Source organism: Coffea arabica, chromosome 2e, assembly GCF_036785885.1.
Source record: "Coffea arabica cultivar ET-39 chromosome 2e, Coffea Arabica ET-39 HiFi, whole genome shotgun sequence".
NCBI lineage: Eukaryota > Viridiplantae > Streptophyta > Magnoliopsida > Gentianales > Rubiaceae > Coffea > Coffea arabica.
Genome location: NC_092313.1, coordinates 2,960,906 through 2,980,777, shown reverse-complemented (window position 1 = coordinate 2,980,777; position 19,872 = coordinate 2,960,906). Strand labels below are relative to the sequence as shown.

At 39.6% G+C, this 19,872-nt stretch overlaps 2 protein-coding genes across 2 annotated transcripts; both read left to right on the top strand.

Annotated features, from left to right (window-relative positions):
• Positions 1–3,370: 3,370 nt before the first annotated feature.
• On the top strand, positions 3,371–5,417 carry LOC113728450 (PTI1-like tyrosine-protein kinase At3g15890). Its single transcript, XM_027252854.2, has 4 exons — positions 3,371–3,627; positions 3,741–3,885; positions 4,022–4,284; positions 4,621–5,417. Exons 1-4 carry the CDS (start codon positions 3,392–3,394, stop codon positions 5,267–5,269), a joined length of 1,293 nt encoding a protein of 430 aa, XP_027108655.1. The 5' UTR covers positions 3,371–3,391; the 3' UTR covers positions 5,270–5,417.
• Positions 5,418–15,444: 10,027 nt separating this feature from the next.
• LOC113733422 (uncharacterized) lies at positions 15,445–18,942 on the top strand. The gene is made up of 4 exons (XM_027259791.2): positions 15,445–16,534; positions 16,629–17,048; positions 17,202–17,255; positions 17,403–18,942. The coding sequence occupies exons 1-4, from the start codon at positions 15,445–15,447 to the stop codon at positions 18,836–18,838; spliced, it is 3,000 nt and encodes a 999-aa protein (XP_027115592.1). The 3' UTR covers positions 18,839–18,942.
• The last annotated feature ends 930 nt before the right edge of the window (positions 18,943–19,872 follow it).

Below are 19,872 nucleotides of genomic sequence, written 5' to 3'. Positions count from 1 at the left end.
TGGTTCAAATTCCTTTATTCTTACCCGTCTTTTAAATTACATCCCTCCTTTGCTTTAAAATGAAAACTAAGGATTCTCAGAATTCATGTATAATAAGATGTAAAGGTGTAATATATTGGCTTACTATGTGCAAACTACTTGTAGGTTATTGAAGGACAAAGGTGCATAATTTTTAATGTTCTACGAATGGATTCTAATTTAACTTCTTTTTTTTAACCTCAAAATGAGGTTATTTTGACACGGAGCTCCCCATTCCTAGGAAATGGGGCAGGGACGGTCATCAGTATGACCGTCCTTGAACGGTTAATGGCCATGATCTGGCCTCAAAAATTTGTGCGGTTGAGATCACAAGTTGTAACTCGATTTCCACGCCATGTGTGGGATCCACAAAAATTTGCTCTAAAGTTACGCGATGTGCAAAAAAAGTTACGCGATGTACAAAGAAAGTTACGCGCAGTTAAAAATGAGCAAAATCGTCCGGAACGGTTGCAGGTGCAACCGTCCGTGCCCCTTGTCCCCATTCCTATTATGTCTGACCGCCTATTGTTTGTTACTACTTACTACTACTTAGAGTAGCTGTTGAATTTGATCCTCTCTGAATTTCATTAAATAGCTAGATTGGATGTCAAATCTGACACTTTTACGCTATATTTACTAATATGATACCAAATCTTTGGAATCTTATACAAATATGTTTGTTAAACCTATTAGAGTTCAAATGGACAAGGAATTTAGCATGTAATTTTCAAAATTCCAAAGGCACAACTTTTCACTACAGTGACTTTTTTTTTCAACTATTTCAAGGCCTAAACGGCGTCCAAATCTTTAATACTTTGTATCAATGAACTATTCATATCATGAGGACATTAGAATGTGTTTTATTTTGGTCAAATTTGTGTTGAATTAAGACCTCGTATTGTGACTCTCTCTTTTTTTACGTAAAAAGAAAGCTCTTGGATCAAATATAATTGTGCATTGAGCATAAATCTAATCTAAATTTATTAGTTTTGACTGCTGGGTTTTAAATTTTTTATTTTCAAAATTTAGAGGGCAATACAAGACAGCATAATAGTTGAAGGGCCAAACGTGTACAAGCATAAAAGCTCGAAAGCCGACCATACCATAACGAAATCAACATCCCGTCCATCCGAAACGGAGTAGAACTCGAAAGAGTATGTACAATCTTTTACCAATTGGCCCAAGCCCGGTAAATATATACATATTTTTTTTAAAAAAAAGGAATCAAAAGTACCCGAAACTGACCCCGTCAAGAATTTGGGTAGAGACCCAACTTAAGAGCCCACTAAGAGCCAACGCAACAATACGTAACTCAATCTCCTTAGTTGCTATCATTTGCATTGTTATTTTTTGGAATTTTGAAAAAAAAAAATGTATTATATCAATTTGATGTATATGTAATAAAAATATAAATAAAAAATATATTTACGAAAAATATTAAAATTTTTCTTAGAAAATAGAAATGTGTTCAAGGAAAATCTCTTTAGTGAATCGATGATGACTAGAGTGCGGCTAGACCACAAATGCTAGAGGCAATTCGGGTCCATTTTCAGAAAATTATCCAATTGTCATCAGAATATATATAAATTACTCAATTAGAGGGTCAAAGTTTTAGCATACTTTTCGAGTGCTTCTTTCTGCAGGACTTCTTAAAATGTAATCCCGCAGCCACAAGTCATGTAATATTTCCGTGACAAAATTCGAAGTTTGAAAAAAGCTTTCGAAGTTTCTCAAGAATTAATATCCTTCATTTGTTTCAACTTTGATTGAACCCATTATCAAGAAAATATATTGAAAATTTTCTTTTTTCTTTTTTTTGTACTTTCATAAACAGAGAGCTGTGGTAAAGCCCCAAAACTTAGGGGTCATAAATTCAAATACTCGTTTCTCCTTTCCCAATTTTTAAATCTCACCTCTGGCCCAGTAGTTTAAAAAAAAAAAAAAAAAATGGAAGCCTGTGGGAAACCGAACCTTTTAGTTTGTCTGATCGATCGGTCAACTATCCCATATTCCACAAGCATTTTATTATTTTTATTTTTGAGTGCATGAGTTATAAATTGAACTCGGCACTTGAAGAGTTGCTGTTCCATTTCAAAAGAATACGTCAGAGTTAACGAGAAGCATGCATAGTATATACATCTTCTACTCGAATTGTAGCCTTGTTAGCATTTTGTGCATTGGCGGATGGTCTGTATGCAACATTGTATTCTTATTCCATGACTGTAGTGCGAAAAAAAATTTTGTAGGACGGAAGACATTGGAATGTGCTTTATTGGTGACTGGTGGATGGTTGAAGTGTCGTTGGATCTGTTTTAATGCTGCGTTAATTTTTCCCAAAAATTTTCAAATGAATTGGGTAGTGATATTTGAACTAATTGGTTGAAAATCGTATCTCTCTCATCAAAATTTCAGTTTAATTAAGACGTGATTTGATCTTTTATGAGACTAGAAATATATTTGGTATAATTAATGTTTAATCAAGTAACAAGACTTGGAAAATCGTATATTGGTGTATCACTTTTTCATGTTATATCCAACTTGGACCAAAATTTTTGTTTCTGACTCTGAGTTTGGAGTTTGGACCAAAGCTATATCCACTATCCCTTTAGAAAATCTTACTTGTATAAAAAGTAATGAGTTCGTCCAAACAATTTAAGCAGTTAGTATGTGTGTGTATTTGTGAAAGTATGTTAGTGTGTAAAAATAATAATATATTTCTAAAGAGCTTAAGAAGAGAGCGTGTGTTTGTATTTGTGAAAGTGTTTTAGTGTGTGAAATTTTTTTTTTAATGTAAAAATGTATTTGAGAGAATTTATGTATTAAAATCTATTAATTAATATATTGGGTCATATTTTGGTCATGGATGACCCAATATAACTCCACCCAAAATTAACCCAATTTAAAGTTGGATGAGTTGGGTATTATCCATTTAAGTGAAAACCCAATATTAACCGGCCAAAAATCCACCCAATTGTCAGGTATAATCCAGATACACACTCGGTATTTTTGGCTTAATTGACACTAATCAATCATCTACACAACACTGACTGAGCAGACTGTATTGTAAATACTCGTTATACTTTCCCAAACAATTCTTATATGTAATACTACTGATTGATGAATTTCGTCTACCCAGTCATATTTAACACACTTCTCCTAAGCTCCACAAGCTGCCGTAAATGGTGTCCTGTGGTGTTTTTTTAATTTATTTTTCCCCACCACCTTCAACAGGAAACTACCTGTAACGCATTTGATATGAAGAAAAAGTCAAAATAAGAAAAATATACTCTACTATAAGAATCAGGCACGACAATAGAAAAACTCCAGCTACAGGATAAAATTCATATACATATTAATCTCCAGAAAGCTTGACATGAACGACTGCCTTTTGTCTTCACCACAATACTCCTTCCACAGTTCCACTTTGCATTGTTATATCCGAGAAAGTTTTCGCCTCCTCCTTGGCCTTGCTGCTTGCTGCTTTTCCTTTCGCCTTAATACGTCAATATCTCTAACGCCCTCTTTTTCATCAGCACTGGCAATGGGCAAGAGCATGCTCTTGAGATGCTTTTGCTTCTCATCTGAAAATGATCCATCAACAAACTCCAGGTTAGATCTCATTCCATGTTCGATCGGCTTACCATCTATACTGTACATAAGAGCTCCAATAAAAACACTTTGTATCGTCTTTAATTTGTTTATCCTTTATGGCTTGATCTCAGCGCTAACAAGAAAAGGGATTATCCATGGGAAGTATACACCCTCAAGCAGATTGTAAATGCAACCAACAACTTTCATAATGATAACAAGATTGGCGAAGGCGGGTTCGGAAGCGTTTACCGGGGTCGAACAAGTAAAGGCGTCGAGGCAATCATGTTTTATCTCACTCTTCTTTCTATTCTTGTTTTTCTTCCCCGGCCCCAACACCCTGATATTTTCTTTCTTTTTTTTTCCCCTTTTGAGGGGCTCTAAAGGCTGAATTGGATTTTATTGATGGTCGCAGATAGCAGTGAAACGGCTAAAGACCTTGAGTGCAAAAGCGGAAATGGAGTTTGCAGTGGAAGTAGAGATACTTGGCAGAGTGAGACATAAGAATTTGTTAGGCCTAAGGGGATTTTATGCTGGAGACGATGAAAGGTTGATCGTATATGATTACATGCCTAACCATAGCTTGATCACTCATCTACACGGTCAACTCGCTGCCGATTGCCTTCTTGATTGGTCACGACGAATGAGTATTGCAACTGGATCGGCTGAGGGACTAGCGTACGTGGATCTAATATCTTTAATTTCTTTTAGTGATTATTCCCGATTTTTTAGTTTTTTCCCATCTTGATCTGAATTACTATATCCTTTTGCTATTATTCCTTGTGCACATTTTCGCTTTCCAGCTTTCAATTTTCTCTTTGAAGTTTCAACAGTAAATATGTACATATGCATCCAAAAAAAAAAAAAGATGCATGTAGAGTCTATTGTTGTACACTTGGTACCCAAATCGATCGACTGACTTTGTGGAGAAAGATTGCTAAAATGTTCTGTAGAGCTTACTTGTATTGCTAAAATGTTCTGTAGTTTCACCTTTTTATTTTGTTTCTTTGGAAGGTATTTGCACCACGAAGCAAATCCGCACATAATACACAGAGACATAAAGGCCAGCAATGTACTTCTGGATTCGGAATTCGTACCGAAGGTTGCTGATTTTGGTTTTGCTAAGCTAATCCCGGACGGGGTGACGCACCTGACTACGAGAGTGAAGGGAACATTAGGATATTTGGCTCCAGAATACGCCATGTGGGGGAAGGTTTCGGAGAGCTGTGATGTGTATAGCTTCGGAATATTACTTCTGGAAATCATAAGCGGTAGAAAGCCACTGGAGAAGCTGCCGGGCGGGGTTAAGCGGGACATAGTGCAGTGGGTTACACCCTTGGTGCAAAAGGGTGCATTCGATCTAATTGGTGATCCCAGGTTGAAGGGAAAACTTGATCGCTCCCAGTTAAAAGCGGCGGTGATGATTGCCATGAGATGCACCGATGGAAATCCGGAGAACAGACCTCTCATGATGGACGTTGCGGATTGGCTAAAGTGGGGCATTGGGATACGGAAGAAGGAGATCAAAATAGTTAACAAGGTCGTTGACGACGAAACTGATGGTGAGGAAGAAGAAGAGACTGATAATGAGGGGTACGCAATGGACAAATCCACGAGGAGAATGACGGGCGGTAGAGCAGCCGGTGGAGCAAGAAAGGATTAGTGCCCTGACTGTAATTTCATTTCCGTCAGATTATTAATTCCATCTATATATGATAAAATGTCGTGGTTGTTTTCAGGTAATTAATGCAGAGTCATTCAACGATAAATTTCAAGATGGAGATAAATCGACATCCATTAATTACCACTCATCCAATTTACTTTTGTCTGATTTTTTGGAGTCTCGTCTCACTCCTTTGTTACTTTTGTCCGTTTGGATGTTGATTTGTATAGAGTATATACATATACCAGAATGAATCTCGCTCTCTTGCTTTTGTCCAATCTTAATCGGGTCAAGACAATATTGTTGGCATTATCAATCCCTCTCGTGGTGTGTGTGTGTATATATATATTCTACGAATTTACTACTACTGTATATCTTCCATGGAAAATTGGGCTTGTAAATTTTTTTGCCTTTAGTGTAAAAATTCTCATAACAATTGGCGCTCAGATTTGCAACGCGGTTCGGTTCGTGCACTTTTTTAAAAATTTTATTTATATACAAAAAAAAATACTTTATAAAGTAAAGATCCCACGGCCGGCTTGATTTATCTAATCGCCTGATGTTAACATTTAAATTTTGTCTTAATACAGAAAAAAAAAATTATCAACATGATGCTCCTTGGGACGTGGAAAACTGGTAAAAACTGAGGCAAGATTTTAGGACATCTTTTTTTTTTGGTTAGAGATTGAAAAGGATAAGCAAATGAGAGCGAAAAAAGAAAATGCGAAAGAGAACCAGTCATTATGTCCATCTTTGGTAGTACTTTTAACAGGTAATTAAGTAAAAGATATATACCAATGAATAGTTACAGAAGCAATTATTGCTTTCTGAACAATTTACAGTAACTTTTTTTTTTTCTCAATTGTTGCCGTACGCATTCCCAATTTAACAGGTTCATTGCGAACTGGGATGTCTCTGAATTACCAGTCCTTTCTGAGTGCCGTATCAATTGGGAATGTGGAGATTTTTGGACCGTTTCACAACAATCAAACAATAATACTCCTTGAATTATTATTGAATAGGAGTAACATTTTATAGACCAACGACCATAGTAGCAAGGAAACAACACTAGTGGCTTGCCCGGCCTTGTGAGATTAGACCAAAAGGACTAGTCAAAAGCTAATCGTTGAATCAAAACTCCCAGTCATTGTCTAGGGATGTGGGGAGTGCATCGTTGAATATTTACTCTGAAGCCGGCAAGGCGAGGAGAAGGATTGAATACTACGTCTAATGCTCAAGAGTCAAGACAGACTAATTTATTCAAGTTTCAACCAGTATGATAAGGGACCAAGCCTTCACCGGAGAATTCTAGTATCCGGACTAGACTGGCTGAAGCAATTTCAGCTATTTAGGAGCTTTAAAGAGAAAATTAGTCGATTAAAAACCAAAAAAAAAAAAAAAAAAAATTCTCTTGTCCTTCATGCATCTTTTGAGATGCAAGTTCATTAATTTCTGTTTGTGTCCATTGGATTCATTATATTTAGGGGTGGCAATGGGGCGGGGGCATTTTAATTTCCCCCGGCCCCTACCCCGCCTAGCTTCCCTCGCGGGGCACCTGTGGGATTAAAAAAATTTTATTATATAGTTTTATTATAATTAAATTTGAGCAAATAATTAAGTACTAAAATATCAACACATCACCAAATTATTATTCATTGTAACTTCATAATTGAAACTCATAAAAATAATTAAACAAAGGTTATTTGAATACAATCTAATACGATAAAACAAATATAACTAAAATAATCAAGTTTTCACTTTTGATACAAATACAATCACTAAATTATTATTGTGTTTTTTTTTAGAAAAAAAGTGTTATTGTATTAAGTGTAGTTAGGAATTTAACATAAATGTATTAATAAATTTAATATAAATAATTAATAATTTTTATTAATAGACATATATAATTGATAATATCATTATATATATAATTATGTATATATATATTTTTTCAAATGGATGGCAGGGCAGGGCTGGGGCGGGGGTATACTTTCTAAACCGGGGGAAAAAATTTCCCCTGGCCCAACCCCCGTCCCAATGACCTCTCACTGGGTAGGTGCCCGTCCCGTTGCCATCCCTAATTATATTCAAAGATTCTTTATTTATTTTTTTTCTATTTTGAAATTCAAAGATTCTTGGGGTCTAACATGTAGGTAGTAGTTAGTACTACTTGTTCGAGTCAATGTCCACAAGGCAGGAGGATATGACTTGGTGTGCAAGTCATCACACACGAGTACTCCTGTAATTGGAACATGGTAATGTGGACTAAAGTCGGGACTTGCCTAGGATGTGGGACTTAGGGTTCCTGTACAGCCCCTTGACTAATAACATATATATGTGCTGCAGCTGGAAGGCCATTTCCCTACGGCCCTGCTTCTGATTGATTGATCCTTTCTACTGTAACAAAAAAATACTAGTATGACGGTCTGACTGAATTCTTCTTAGACTTGGCTTGAATACAAAAGCCATATTGACGTTCAACTTCCAAGTGCTATATTGGCTTACTCAATGAATTTCCATCAAAAATAAGAAAATGACAATAAGATCCTATTTTTGTTAGTCGCTTTCTTACTATTTATTTTATCTTATAATCCAACAAATAAAAACTGTGTATGTATACAGAAAGATAATCGACAAGATGCTGTGGGATCCCGATGTTTGATGGTTTTCCACTTGACTGTATTACAGCAAGTAGTTGGATGACTACATGGATAATTGGAAAGCAGAAAACCAATTATAAGTGGTTTTTTTTAAATATATATAATTTGTTGGCAGAGTAATGTGTTTGGATTGCATTTTCCGTGATTTTTTATGGAAAAATTACAGTAGCGATTTGATATATATGAGGGAAAAATGTAATAGAAAAATGTGATCACGGAAAACGACCTAATTTTTCGACGGAAACCAGCAATCCAAACAAGGTCTAAAAGTTTGCATGCGCATTGTGTCATTCGAAATTTTTCAGGGCCATTTTTTTTTCCTCTTAGAGTCCGCATGTCACAAATTATTTCAGAATATATATATATGTATATATTCTTCTTAGAATATAGTCCGCACATGAAGAAGCACTAACAAACAATTTGATCTTCAAATAGTAATACTAATATTTTTTGTTTACTTTTTATACACATGCACTTGGTTTGCTACTAGTAGAATCTATCTCTATCAAATAATTGGTTATTTTTATCGATGCAAATCGTGAAAATAACATGTCTATGTTAACCATTCCAATCTTTAGATACAACGCAGACTCTAGAATTATAGGACAACAGAAGTTGAAGGAGCCTCCTGATCTTAAAGATCAAATCGTTGGTCATGGTTACAAAAGATATACAACTCAACCCGTTTCAAGTCTAAATTCCGTTTGATACTGAAAAAGCCAATTAAGTTTGGCATCTTATTCAAAATTATTAATTGTGTAAATGAAATCTGGGGCTTTGGCAACAACACCAACTACAACATAGGTCATAGGATTCAGGATCCGGAGGTCACAAGAGAAGTCAAACAAAACTTGACTCGATCTCCCGGTTCAGTCGTTGGATCATACTCACAGCACAGTGAAACACACGAAAAGTTGGGAAAGGATCTCTGTCAAAAAAGAAAAAGGGCTCAATAAAGTTGGTGAAAGCAGTTGGCATAAGGCTAATGCAGGCAGCTGGGAAGCATGGTATCGTGTAGGCCTAGTTACAAGTAGTAGCTGTCTCAATGTATTTATCTTTCCCCGTCTGTAAACAAACACAACCCAACAAAACACAACAAAAAGAAAGCTCGCTTGCATTATTGGGAACAGCGGACGAGATTAGCCAAGAAAAGAGGACATGGTACTGGTGGAAACCAGGGACACAAACAGCGCAGCTGATCACTGCTGGGAAATGGGAAGCGTACATAAACGTTGTAAAAAGAGAAGTTGATCGCCGCCCTATGAAACGTAGGCCTCTCAAATAGATACCATAGAGCCAGCCAACCCCAACACCCGATCAGCAGACACCATTTTTACGCTTAGCCAGCCCACCCGGCCGGTTCGCTTTGTTGTGTTGTTAACGGTCTGTGATTTCGGGGGACCCATCCGTCAATCCACTGCTCCTAAATCCTTCCTCAAAGGAGGCCTGAGGAGTAAGAAGAATATACATTCTGACGGGACACTGTATGGCCTGGCGAGTTTTTTTTTTTTTTTTTTTAATTTATAGTAGTATCAACTCCAAAAATATACACAATCACAAATACAATTTATAAAAATTAAAAATTTTTATCAAATACTGTCACATTTTCTTCATCCACCCACCACTACCACTTACCACCTCTTTCCTCCTCCCTCCTCCTCCACCTCCACATCCATCGCCATCATCACCACCGCCCCCTCCCCTCTCCTCCATCCTCTCTCCTTCTTTTCCTCCTCCCTCTTCCTTTACTTTCGTCTCCTTCTTGCTCCTCCCACTTTCCTTCCCCTCCTTTACTCCCCATTTGGTTGCAGGTTGTGACTAGACAAAGTAGGATGGGAAGGAAGAGGGTTGCGGGGAGAGAGAGAAGGGAAAAAAGAGGTGGCGGTGGTGGTGATCGGCAGTGAAGGATAATGATGATGAATGATGGTGGTGGGTAGTGTTTTAGTTTTTAAAAAATACTCCAAAAAGATTTTTAAATTCTAAAAATATCTCAAATACATCATGAAAAACACATAAAAAAAAGTACATTAAAAACTTTTCACATATAATATTGTTATACTAAAAATATCTCCAAAAACATCTATTTTAAGGGAAGACAGTTCAAAATATCTTTCACGTTTTATTAAATAAAATTGTTCATTCTTTATTTTAAAATATTAATTTTATATCCCTCACAAATTCAAATTAACAAATTTAGCTTGAAAATTAACAAAAGTTTTCAATCACTTTTTAGATTGAAATCACCATGTAACTCACATGCAATCATTTTTTATGTACAAGCAAAAATAAATATGGAGTGGATCAGATTTCACATTTTTAGAAAAAAAATATATAATTTGCGTCAGATATTACTTTTTTAAAAAGAAAAATGAATATGAATTGGGTCATTTGTTTAACTATAGGATCTAACATTTTTACTTCTTAAAAAAATGATCATGTATGAATTACGTGATGGATTCAAGATAAAATGTGGTAAAAAATTAGATTGGGATTAAATTTTAAAAATTTGATTTTATAAAAGATGTAAAATTATCATTTTAAAATTGAAGAATAAAAAATTTTATTTGGCAAAATATGAGAGATATTTTTCTTATTTTAATACAAAAAAAAGAAAAGAACTTGGTTTCTCTAAAATTGGTTTCTCCAATTTGTTTTACAAAAAAGAAAAAATTAAATAAAAAGAGAGGGAGCCCCCCAACTACTACACTATCATTGCATTTTGCAGCCTCACAAAGCAGCTCACGGGCTGTTGGAGAGGTAGGGTGCCTATTTGCCTATGACTATCAGATTGAAGAAGATCACCGTATATAGGCAATAGGATATGCGAAAATAATTGATGCCCATCAGATGATTTGCTTTCACCTATCTACTGCTCAGAAAATTCCGACCGCAATGGTTACGGACTTATGGGTGGGTTTTTGGATTTGTTTAAATGTTTTTTTTTTTTATTTCTGGTAAGATTAAGGGCCTGTTTGGAACCTGAGTTTTTTGGGAGTTTGTCTAAAACTTTACTGTAGTGCACTGTAGAAGTTTTTGAACAAATTTTGTAGAAGTTTTTGTAAGGTGAAAATTTTTGTAGAAGTTTTTGTAAGATGAAAAACTTTTTTTTCTTTTTTTTTCCTTTTCTTTTTTTTCTTGTTTTTTTTTTCTCTTTCCCTTTCTTTTTCTTTTTCTTTCTTTCCTTTTTCTTTTCTTTCCTCTCTTTTTCTTCTTCTTCTTCTTCTCCGTTACCTCCGCCACCCCCAGCAGCCTGCTAGCAACCGCCACCCCTCTCCTCCCTTTCCCCTTCTCCTCCCCTCTGCCCCGCCTTCCCCCTCCTCCCGCCACCCCCCTCTGCCCCTTCCTCCACTCGGCCCCTTCCCCCTCCCCTCCGCCACCCTCTGCCCCTTCCCCCTTTGCCCCGTCTTCCCCCTCCCCCCGCCTTCCCCTCCGCCACCCTCTGCCCCTTCCCCCTCCCCCCGCCTTCCCCCTCCCCCCGCCTTCCCCTCCGCCACCCTCTGCCCCTTCCCCCTCCCCCCGCCTTCCCCCTCCCCTCCGCCACCCTCTGCCCCTTCCCCCTTTGCCCCACCACCCCCCTCCCCCCGCCGTCCCTCTCTACCCCTTCCCCTCCCCCCGCCACCCCCCTCCCCTCCGCCACCCTCTGCCCCTTCCCCCTTTGCCCCACCACCCCCCTCCCCCCGCCGTCCCTCTCTACCCCTTCCCCTCCCCCCGCCACCCCCCTCTGCCCCTTCCCCCTCCCCCCGCCTTCCCCCTCCCCTCCGCCACCCCCAGCAGCATTGCCCCTCTGCCCCGCCTTTCCCCTCCCCCTGCCACCCCCCTCTACCCCGCCACCCTCGCCTCCCCTGTCCCCTTCCCGCTTCTCACCATCTTTCTTTTCTTTCTTTTTTTTTTTCCACAGAGAGCTGGGAGAGGAATGGCGCCAGACGTAGAGAGAAAAAAAAAAAGACAAGAGAGGATGATGGCAGGGGAGGAAGAGGGGGAGAGGAAAAAAAAGGGGAAAAAAAAAGGACCGGCACCGGCACCGGAAATTGGCGTGAGAACCGGCACCGGAAATTGGCGCGAGAACCGGCGACGGAGCCGGCAATGGAGGTGGTGGTGGGGGAGGAAGAAGAAGAAAAGGAGAAGGGAATTTTTTTTGGGGTGTTTTGGATATTTTAAGTGTGTAGGTTAAAAACTTTGATAAGTTTTTGGGGGTTCCTGTAGCACAAGTTGTTAAAAAACTAGTATAATAAAAACTTGGTAAAAAACAGGGCTTCCAAACAGGCCCTAAGTGATTCACCACTAGTTTGGAGGATTCAACGTGAAGATAAACTGATACAGGGGCTTTTTTTGGGGGGACTAATGATTGATATTGATTATTCAATTACTATACTAGCTCTTTCTTTCACTTTTTTTCCCGCTTAATACTTTTTGCTTCATCTACATCATGTTTCAGATGGGTTTGGGAAGGGCATTATTTGCCAAAAAAATTTTTTGTTGCATATTAAATCCAACTTCGTATTATTGTTTTTTAATCTTTCAAACCAATTTTTTATGTTGCATACATTATATCATATAAGTGCTATAATATTATTCTAAATATTTTTTAAAGAATTTTAAATCCAATAAGAAGTGTTTTCTTCTCCAAATATAGGATAGAAAGATGAATGGAACTATTCAATACTGACTCAAGTTCAATTCGATAAGAGTTTGTTTGAATTTAGGCTGCCAACTAATCAAATCAAGGGCCTATTTAGCACATGGGTTTTTTTGTGAGTTTCTTCTACAAAATTTTTAATAACTTTAATTATAGCAACCTCAAAAAAACTTTTCAAAATTTTTAAAATACATACCTCAAATACCCAAAAATATACAAAAAAAAAAGGTGGCCACGGAGGTGTTGGTTGACACCAAAGATAGAGGTGGCTGGAGCAGTGGCAGTAGTTAGAAGGAAGGAAAAGAGAGAAAAGAAAAATAAAAGGGAAAAAAATCAATTACTTCACAAAAACTCTTGACTTCATAAAAATTTTCTACAACTTCTACAGTAAATTACAGGAAAATTTTATAGAAACACCTAAAACACTCACCATCCAAACTAGTCCCAAGTTCGAACAATAATTTATATTTGATAAATATTCAAGTTTGGCTTGAGCTCAGCTCGATTAGTATATATGTGAGATTTACGTGTAAAAAGTTCAAACTACTCGATCTCAACTCAAATTTGATTCGATAAAAGTTCGTTCAAACTCGACTTCAGAAGTAAATAATTTAAGTTTGAATAAAATTTTAAACTCATCAAAATAATCAAACAAATTTAAACACTAGGATATTCGGCTTATTTAAACTCATTGACATTCCTATTGAAAATCTCCCAAAATGCAACCTAAAGCTGTTATAACCCTTTGCGGGCCTAAAGCAGCTCCCAAAACTGGGATGCTCAGGTCTAACCCATGTAATCTCTTAATTGAGAGATATCGATCTCCTTTAATTGCCATAATAAGGAGGTCTATCCCAGCTAGAATTTTACTATATCTATTTTCCATTACTGGAGCTATTTTACTTTTTCCTTTTTGGTCTTCAAATTAAGGTTATATCTAAACATGATAAAGTTTATACAGTCCAAAACAGTGTATTATCAACAAATCGCTATTCAGATGTTTCTCATATTTGTCGCAAGATTAGGGGCATGTTAAATTGAGAATGTTTCTGTAATAGTAGAAGACACATACTAGTACTCTCCTTAAAAATGCTTTGAGCAATTCAATGTCAAATTATTGTATTTTAAGACCGTGTAATGATTTGTTGGAGACTCTTTATTGATGCTAATATAAATCACCTTTCAAACGTTAAGGAGAGACTATTTTTTATATTCAGAGTTCGAATTCAGTACAAAATAATTGGGGATGAAAAGGATGTAGAGAGAGATGGAAGAGTTAAAAAAAAAAAGTTAAAATAAAAGAGAAAAGAAAAATGATGAGGTTTGTGTATCTTTCTTAATACTACCGTGAAGATGGCGGGATGAATTTATAAGTCAAAATAGGAGGTAATTCGATCCCCCAGCCAAGTGGGAAAAAAAACCTAGCTAGGAGGGCATTCAAGTTTCTGTAATACGAACGACCATATATAGAAGGCAAACTTTTCATACGCAATGGAATAGACCCTTCTTTTATTTGAGTCATGCATGCACAATGCCACAATGGTAAAATATTCGTATATGATTTATAACTAGTTGGTACTGGCTGCGAGTCATTACTAGTAGTTGGTAGTATTACTAAAATTTGAGAAAATCGTAATTAAATCTCCCAAAGAATAATTGCTGAGTGGCTGGCCGTACGGAAGGATTTTTTTTTTATGGGCCGGGGGGGGGGGGGGGGTAGGACTTAGGAGGAGTGACACAGGCAGGAAATTATCACTAAACAGTGGAGTTCTGCAAGATCATCCATTTACAGATAGTGGCACGAAGATGAAAAGGGCATTGAGTTCGCACTCGAAAAATGAAAATGAAGAAAAGTTTGCTGGGTCGACGCCACGGAGCAGCACCCACTATCATGTCTCAAGTTTGCTGGTATAATGTACAAAGTACTGCCCATCAGTTTATAGCTAGGCTTTCTCCTTTGCGCCACCCTGAATTGCCCGCTGCCTGTCGCATGAAATGAAACTGAGAGAGAGAGAGAGAGCAGGGCCAGAGGGGATAGTCACGCAGCAGCTGCAAAAGGAGGAGCCAGCAGCAGGGGCTAGCAGCTATACATTCGAAGCGTCCACATCCGTCTTCTGCCACTAAAGTAGCAAACAATCACACCACACACTCTCACAAGAGATGTCCTTATTGCTAATTAACCTGCGAGAAGTCGGAGGCTGTTGTTGTCTGCCTCCAGTTTTATTAACACAAAACATTGCACTAATTGAACATTATTATATACACGTCTCCTCAAAGACTTGGGTAATTTTTGGAGCCAGCGAAGCCGCGTTTCTCAGTAGTTCTTGACTACAATCATTACGTTACTCTCTAATCATGCTCCCGCCGTACTCCCTCTCTTTCTGTCTCTGTCTCTCTCCGTCTTTCTCTAAATACAAGCCCCGTTTAATCACAGCAGCACAAAAAGTAGAGTGTTAAGCTCCTCAACTGAGACGTCCTAATCACAGCAGGTTCCACAATCTCGACTTTTTTTCCCCCTTCTGCGGGGTTTTGTGCGTTTATCTTGGCGTTTTCGCTTTCCTCAGGTTTAAAGCTTAATAAAAATTACAAACAAACATCTCTACCCTCCTTCCATTCAACATTTTTTTTTCTTCCCGTCCTAATCTTTCCTTTCCCTTTAGGGCACCCTAAGTTCATAAAGTCCAACAACTAGCTAGGCATGACCCCCCCTCTCCCTCCCCTCCACAGCTCAACTAAAACTGCTGATTTAAATACATACATGTGATATTTGGGATTACAAGTTTGAAGCGAACGAAGTTAGTTGAGCAGTAATTGTGCTTGTTCCTCGTCTTGTTTGAGAGATTTTTTTCCTTTTCTTGCTGTGTTTGGGCCCATCCAAGATGAGTGACAGCAAAGGAGATTCCAAGCAGCATTTATCAACTCCTGCTGAGGACCCCGATCAAGAACCAACCGAAAATATCTCCCAACAACAACAACAACATCAGCAGCAGCAACAGCATGGGATTGGTCTTACTGGTGCTCCGTTCGTTTCTGCTCCTTCATACATCCCCAGCGTGGCAACGGCAGGATCTTTTGAACAGCAGCAGCAACAACAGTTACACTTTGAAGCTGTGAATCCAAAGAGACCTAGATATACAGCTGGTCAATGGAAGCTCTCACCTTCTGCATCCTCTCAACAACCACCGCAAAAAAGGCAAACACAAACAAATATATTAGTCGCCACCGAATCAAGCCCTTCTCCAACACCTACGCAAGTTGCAACCAACCCGCAAACTGTGGCCGTGGCTGCTTCCTCTTCCGACACTGCATCTTCACCTTCTCATTCTCCGAGGCCATCCCACTCTGCTGCTTCAGGCCACGAAGCTGCCAACCCAGAGGGATCCCTATTCCAGCACCAACAATTTAGAAAAGGCAAATATGTCAGCCCTGTTTGGAAACCAAATGAGATGCTGTGGTTGGCTAGGGCTTGGAGGGTTCAGTACCAAGGCGGAGGCGGCTCAGAAAGTGGGGAGGGCGGAGCAGCTGCTGACGTCGCAGCCACTGCACCGGCGAGGGGGAAAACAAGAGCAGATAAGGATAGGGAAGTTGCTGAATTCTTGAATAGACACGGGGTAAGTAGGGATGCCAAGACTGCTGGGACTAAGTGGGACAATATGTTGGGAGAATTCAGAAAGGTTTACGAGTGGGAGAGAGGTGGTGAAAGGGACCAGGTTGGGAAGAGTTATTTTAGGCTCTCGCCGTATGAGAGGAAGCTTCACAGGTTGCCTGCTTCATTCGATGAGGAGGTTTTTGAAGAGCTCTCTCAATTCATGAGCTCAAGAATGAGAACTCACAGTAGAGGAGTCTCCCCAGGTATCGTCTCTGGCGGCATTGGGGGTGACGACGGCCGGTCAGTCCTCGCAACCACAACAAAGTCATCATTGGCAACGCCTCCTCCGTACCGCGAAGAAGATCTTTCACTCCCTGCAGGTACATCCATTTTACCAAATATGCAGATTACGACTAAGATTTTGATAACATCAACATTTTTTGGTAATTGCTTCCATAAAAACACTTTTTACAGCAAGGTCGAAGCAGTTGGTTGCGACCAGTAGTGGAGCTGAAGCTTTCCCACTTGGAGGGAGAGGAGGAACAACATTAGGGTTTGAGACTTCTTTAGATGTGCTTGGTGGTGGTCCATCTACTTCTACTTATTCAAAGGAATTTCGCCGAATAGGTAAGATAAGAATGATATGGGAAGAATCCGTGAGCTTGTGGGCTGAAGAAGGTGAACACCACAGTGGAAGAGTGAAAATCCAAGGATCAAGCTTTTTAAATGCTGACGAAATTGCTTTCTTGGATGATTCGATGGTTGCTTGCACGATGGAAGCCTTTGAAGATGGACCTCTAAAAGGCTTTTCCGTTGATAGATTCCTCCCTGGACAACACGTCAAAGTCTTTGGCAGAAGAAAATCTTTCTTTGTTCCCGTTCCTATTCCTTCAGGTATGGAGTATATTGAGTACTACAGGAACTACCAATTTTTATACTGCTCGAAATTCCTGCTATGCTTCTTCAAAAGAACGTGGTATAATTTGCGTATTTCGCGACCTTAGGACCAGTTTAAAACACTATCCTCTCTGCACTGATATCTGCCAGGTCCCAGTGAAAGAGTTCCTGTTCACTCTGCTGAACCCTCCAACATTAGTAGACGTAAGTCGCTCCTACACATTTTCATCTTCTTATAGCTGATGATGCTTGCAAATTGCAAAGTAGTTTACGAGTTACAGGTATTAGAGGATCGGATGAGTACCGAGATATGGTGGGCATGCTTTGAGAACTAATTGTCTTGTGATGCAGCTATCCCTGCATGGGAATTTCAAGACCCTAGTGATTATTACCTGGGATGCTTGCGGGTTCCACCTCCAACCCTACCTAGCTTGTTTGAGCTCTCCTGGCACCTACAAGAGCCGCCGCCTGAAGAATTTCGCTTCCCGCTCCGGAAAGATGTGTACAAGGACCTCCCTCAAGGGAAAGATCTCTTCTTTTCTATCTCTAGTGAACTTTTGGATTGCAGAGCCATTGCTTACGACATCTTGAGCCCAATTATGAGACAAAACCCTAGTCTAAGTGGTGCATCCGCCTCCGCTAGAGATTCTTTTATTGGCCTTTGGGATGATTGCGTCAACAGGATCGTGTCCAAATTCTGTGCGGTTGAAATGGTGTTTGTCCGAAAATCCAGCTCGCCTCTGGCGGAAACGATGCAGGATGAGTGGCCTAATGTGACAGCATTCGTAAGGAACTTCTGCTTGTGGAGGGGGGAGGAGACGGATCAATTGAGGGAAGGGCAAATAGACCCTTCTTCCTCAATTGTGGAGAAGTTGCTCTGGACTTACGCTGACCTTCCGTACGTACTGGGCTACTATGCGGTGGGCTACATTGTCACATTCTGCGCAATGAGCCGATCCCAAGACCGGATTGTCCGGACGGATCTTTACACAGTCGATCTCTCAACCCCGATGGAGAGACTAAAAGCCCTAGTTCCCTGTTGGAGGATTGCTGGGTTGTTGCCTTTGTTAGCTGATCGATGCTCCCAAAGTAGCATGAGCATAAATGGTGGCGACGTCTCTTACAGGCTACTTCCGTACAGTGACTTCGAGAGAATTGATTTGGGCAGCGGTAGTATCTTGGAAATGACGCCTAACTCAGTGACTAGGTTGTTTTCAAGCAAACGAAGGTGGGCTGCAGTCAAAGAGATCTACGATTTCCTGGACCATCGGATCCCGCACGTCGAATTCATCATACGATCGTCCGAGAAAGATTTAGGAATTGTGTTCAAGCCTAGAGGATGCAAGTTGAAGCCAACCAGTTGTGATCAGTTAATAGAGGCTCTCAAGCAGGTAACAAAAGCGCTAGTTGCCCTCCACGACCTCTCCTTCATGCATAGAGATCTGGGTTGGGAGAAAGTGACGAAGAGAAGCGATAGGGAAAACGAATGGTTCATAACCGGGTTTGATGAGGCGGTGAGTGCACCCCAGATATACCCGCACGGAGGAGCGGCGAGTGGGAGGCACGCGCCGGAGATGGGTAGGGGTTTGCACGGGGTGAAGGTGGATGTGTGGGGGGTGGGTCAGCTGGTTAAGACTTGCGGATTGGTGGCTGTCCCTAAATTGCTGCGGGAGTTGCAGAACAGGTGTCTGGACCACAACCCGGAGCAGCGACCGACGGCGGCGGACTGCTATCACCACCTGCTGCAGTTGCAGTCTTCGATGTCAGCGGCCGCCGGAGGTTATTGAATGCGATTGATTGAATCATGCAGTCATTTCGCCTCTCACTCCCTTTTGGGTGGGGGTTTGGAGTAAAAGCAGCCTCTCTTTCTCAATCATCTGCAACTTCAACCTTGGAATTATTACTTACAGCTTGGGTACTTAGGAGGCAGTCATCCTGGTAATAGTAAGTAGTACTGGGGAACCTAAAAGCTGTTTGCCGGAGGGTGCAGTTTCAACAAGAAAGTAGTACTAGTATTAACTAGTATTAACTGAACATCTATCAAGGGTACAGCTAACTAGGGAAGCAGCCTAGGGTTAAGCAAGCAAGCCCATTGGACGGTTGCTGGCGAGTAACAAAATGACTGGTGCAATTTGATTCCCTAGCTTTTGAAGGTAATCGCCTAATCGGAGGGATAAAGGAAAGAAATCTTGATCTCATTTGTTGCTTGAATATGTTCTAAGGCAATGATTTTGCACTGCATGATGATTCCATATGGAAGGGGAGCATTTTGCTTTATTTGTTCTTTGCCTGTCTGTGTAGGAAGGAGGTTTTTGGTTCCCTCAATTTTCGTTATCTTATGAGAGCGCATTCCTTCTCTTCTTTGCAGAAAATGAAAAGCAAATTTTGGCACTGGTATGTAGCATCGAAACCTCTTTGCCTAGCAGTTAGGTTTAACTTGCTAGTATATATTGAGTCCTATATCAGTAAAATCTTGAAGCATTGTCGAGGCAAATAAAAATGGGATAGGGGCGATCACACGAATCTATAGCTAATTCAAATTCCACCTTTAATTTAACATTTCAAAATTTATACTTTTGTTTTTCTTAATTTACCTTGTAACAAATTGGTTAGCACTATCAGGGGGTTAATATCTTAGCTTATTCATCAACAGGTTATCTAGCCTAACCACATTTTTTGATGGAATCATTTTTCCCAAAGGGAAAAAATATTCAATCTCTTTTTCTCTCCAACCAAATTGATTTCTCTCTATTCTTTTCTGTCCTTAATTATACAGTAATCCTCTATAAATTAATATTTTTGGGGACATGCAAATTTTATT

Bases quoted from the DNA above. Each gene is read 5' to 3' on its own strand.
- LOC113728450 (XM_027252854.2), top strand. From the start codon at position 3,392: ATGAACGACTGCCTTTTGTCTTCACCACAATACTCCTTCCACAGTTCC. The intron at 3,628-3,740 runs GTTAGATCTCAT...GCTTGATCTCAG, and splicing joins GATCCATCAACAAACTCCAG to CGCTAACAAGAAAAGGGATT. The intron at 3,886-4,021 runs GCAATCATGTTT...TGATGGTCGCAG, and splicing joins GAACAAGTAAAGGCGTCGAG to ATAGCAGTGAAACGGCTAAA.
- LOC113733422 (XM_027259791.2), top strand. From the start codon at position 15,445: ATGAGTGACAGCAAAGGAGATTCCAAGCAGCATTTATCAACTCCTGCT. The intron at 16,535-16,628 runs GTACATCCATTT...CACTTTTTACAG, and splicing joins AGATCTTTCACTCCCTGCAG to CAAGGTCGAAGCAGTTGGTT. The intron at 17,049-17,201 runs GTATGGAGTATA...GATATCTGCCAG, and splicing joins TCCCGTTCCTATTCCTTCAG to GTCCCAGTGAAAGAGTTCCT.